This window comes from Rhincodon typus, unplaced genomic scaffold (genome assembly GCF_021869965.1).
Source record: "Rhincodon typus isolate 14 unplaced genomic scaffold, sRhiTyp1.1 hic_rhity00010668, whole genome shotgun sequence".
NCBI lineage: Eukaryota > Metazoa > Chordata > Chondrichthyes > Orectolobiformes > Rhincodontidae > Rhincodon > Rhincodon typus.
The window spans coordinates 4,414-7,495 of NW_025976306.1; the positions used below are offsets into that span (position 1 = coordinate 4,414).

General features: G+C 54.3%; 1 protein-coding gene across 1 annotated transcript in view; it reads right to left on the minus strand.

Moving 5' to 3' along the window:
• The window catches only part of ndnl2 (necdin-like 2), a 6,219-nt gene extending 3,653 nt beyond the window's left edge, over positions 1-2,566 (minus strand). Inside the window, exons 1-2 of the mRNA XM_048594536.1 lie at positions 2,388-2,566; positions 115-194 (exon numbers count right to left, since the gene is read on the minus strand). Coding sequence (XP_048450493.1) covers positions 115-194; positions 2,388-2,566 — 259 coding nt within the window. The remainder of the gene's footprint in view (positions 1-114; positions 195-2,387) is intronic.
• Positions 2,567-3,082: the final 516 nt, after the last annotated feature.

Sequence of the window (3,082 nt, forward strand, 5' to 3'; positions counted from 1 at the left end):
GGGGGTGTAGGGGATCGGGAGCAGGTGATAGAGATAGGGAGGGGGTTTAGCCAGGCTGAAGGAATGCCTAGAAGCTGGTTCTGACAGCAGACACGTGAACAGAAATGTCCTTACAGTCCTTCAGCACGTTGCCCTTCATGAAGATAATGGAGAGGATGACCATCAGGAGCCCCATCTTGGGTGTAGCATCGCCCCTAGAAAATTCAACACCAACAGCAGCTTTATACAGAGAACAAGGCAGGCCATCGCTGACCATAGCACCGAGCTGGGAGCGGGAGAACAGAACGGGACACTCTGGAACAGCACAGCAAGTGTCATTCCAGTCCAGTGTCAACAGCGAAGGAGATCCCCAATGTATCCAGCTGCTCTTCCTCCCATTTCAGTATCCCGTTCCCCCTCGATCCGTCTCTCCCTCTGGTTCTCTATCCCATTCTCCCTCCATCCGTTCCCCTTTGATCCGTCTCCCCCCTCTGGTTCTTTACCCCGTTCCCCCTCGATCCATCTTCCCCCTCTGGTTCTTTACCCCGTTCCCCTCGATCCACTTACACACATACAAATTTGGTGGGGCAGGGGGGAAATGGGTGTTACGGTTTGAGTGAAAGACTGGGGAAACAGTTCACCTTTGGTTCCCCCCTCGTTTCTCCAGACACAGCACGTGCATTCGATGTTCAAGGCTGGCAAGGTCGGGAGAACCCGGAACCACCCCGCCACCCCTGCCGCCCACCCCACCCCCAGGAACGGCTGCATGCCCCAACCACTTGGGAGGTATCGCTGCAGCTCAGCCGTCCCTGTCCTAGGGATCTGCTGCGATGTCTCTCTCTCTCTCGGTTTTCCTTTCGCAGACGCTCTGACTGGCCCCGCGCAAAAGGCACAGGGTGACTGGCTCCCACTCAGAAAAGTCTCTGAAGGGTTCAGTTCCGAGTCGCAGCGTTACGATGGCGTCTGGCAGGGTGAAGCTCTTTCTCTTTTCTTCGACTGTGGAGAGCACAGAGAGACAACTCCAGAGACGCTCACCTGAAATGTGATTGGTTCCCGGGGAGCCGGGACGGCTCCGCATAAAACCATCAGACGTCTGGAGGAGGAAAGGGTAGGTGTTGGGGGGAGGGGAGAGAAGGGGTTCTGCTTTTGCTCGGCAGCCTCAAATACCTCCCTCCCCCTTCATCGGTCGCTGCAAGCTCGCGAGGCAGGAGCCCTTTCGAAGCGGGAACCAGCCACCCTGCGCCTTCTTCAAGCCAGCATCCAGAGAAGGACGCTCAAGAAGCAGCTCCTCACCATCACGGTGGGGGTGGGGAGCTGGGAGGGATTAACTCCGCGAAACCCTGCGAACGGTGATAACTGAGCTGCCTCCCTCGGTCTTCCCCCTCCATCCAAACCTCCAATGTTTCCTCCTCTGTCTGTACAGGGCTCGTTTACAAAGCAAGTTACAGTTTTAACTGGCACAGATCAATGCTATTTACCTGTAGCCACAAACTTGTTTTATCTGTGATCAATGGCCATTTTTATCCCGTAGAGAAGCCTGGCCCACGTTTCTTTTTTGTTTGTTTTTATCCGCTCAATGGAATTTTTGGCCTGTCCGGCTCTAAAGGGCAGTGTCCTGTGTAACTTTCCAAGGCTTTTAAAGGTTTGTTGCTAGCACGGTGTGAGATTTCCAGTTAGCCCTGACAAGCATCAACAATGCAGTTATGTCAGTACAAAGGTGCTTTGGAATGGTCAGGCAGCTGTGTGCAAGGGGAGGTGATGGCCTAGGGGTATTAACCCAGAGACCCAGATAACGCTCTGGGGACCCGGGTTCGAATCCCGCCACGGCAGATGGTGGAATTTGAATTCCAGAAAAATATCTGGAATTAAGGGTCTAACGATGACCGTGAATCCGTTGCTGATCGTTGGGAGAAACCCAGCTGGTCCACTAATGTCCTTTAGGGAAGAAAACGGCCATCCTCACCTGGTCTGGCCTACATGTGACTCCAGACCCACACAATGACGTGGTCGACTCTGAGCTGCCCTCTGGGCAATAAATGATGCCCTAGCCAGAGATGCCCTCGTCCCGTGAATGAATAAAGAGAAATAAAAAAAGGACTGTGAGCAGTGGCGCTCTACAGGGAGCGGTTCTGTTCATCACTTTATGTGAATTATTTTGATGCATGGTTAGCAAGTTTGCAGATGACGCTAAGACGTAAAGCGCACAGCTAAGGAAGTTATATGGCATTACAAAGGGATCTCGATCGATTGGATAATGGCAGATGGTGTTGGACAACGTTGGTCAGACAAACAACGCTGTAAACATTAGACTTTTGGCTTCAGTTACAAGCATCACTCTATGGGTGGAGATGCCTCAGCGCCATGGCTGACAAACTGGTGAAGCACGTTTCGGGCACAGCACACCTTACCAGTTCATAGTGTCGCCCTCTGTTCGCTGCAGCTTGTTCACCAGAATGTAGGCATGTGTTTTCGCATCAATTTCCACTAATTCCAACCCAAAAACCTGCAGACAGCGAAGGGGAGAGGAGGGGTGGGGTGGTGGTGGAGAGATGGGGAAAGGGAGAGGGACAGAGGGAAGCAGAGACATGAGGAGAGTGGGGGGGGGGGGGGGGGGAGGGAGGAGGGGAGGGAGAGACAGAGATGGAGGAAGTGTGGGATGGACAGAGAGTTGGGGGAGGGGAAGAGAGAGAGATAGAGGGAATGTGTAGGTGGGTGCGAGGGAAAGAGAGAGAGAGACACACAGGGAGGAAGAGAAAGACGGAGAGGGACAGAAAGAGACGGAGGGAGTGTTGGGGGGGGGGGGGGGGGGGGGGGGGGAGGGGGAGAGGGAGCGGGGGGGGGAAGGTGGGAGGGAGAGAGAGAGAAAGAGAGGGGAGTTGGGGGGAGTAAGAGAGAGAGAGACAGACACAGACAGAGGGAAGGTGTGGGGCACAGAGAGAACATGTGGAGTGGGAGAGAAAAAGATGGAAAGGGGCATAGAGATATAGAGCGAGTGTGGGATGGGGAGGAGGAAGAGGTAGAGAGACAGAGAGAGGGAGACAGAGTGGGTGAGACAAAGGGAACAGGGGAGTTGGCGAGACAGAGGAAGCCAGGAAGGGGGGGG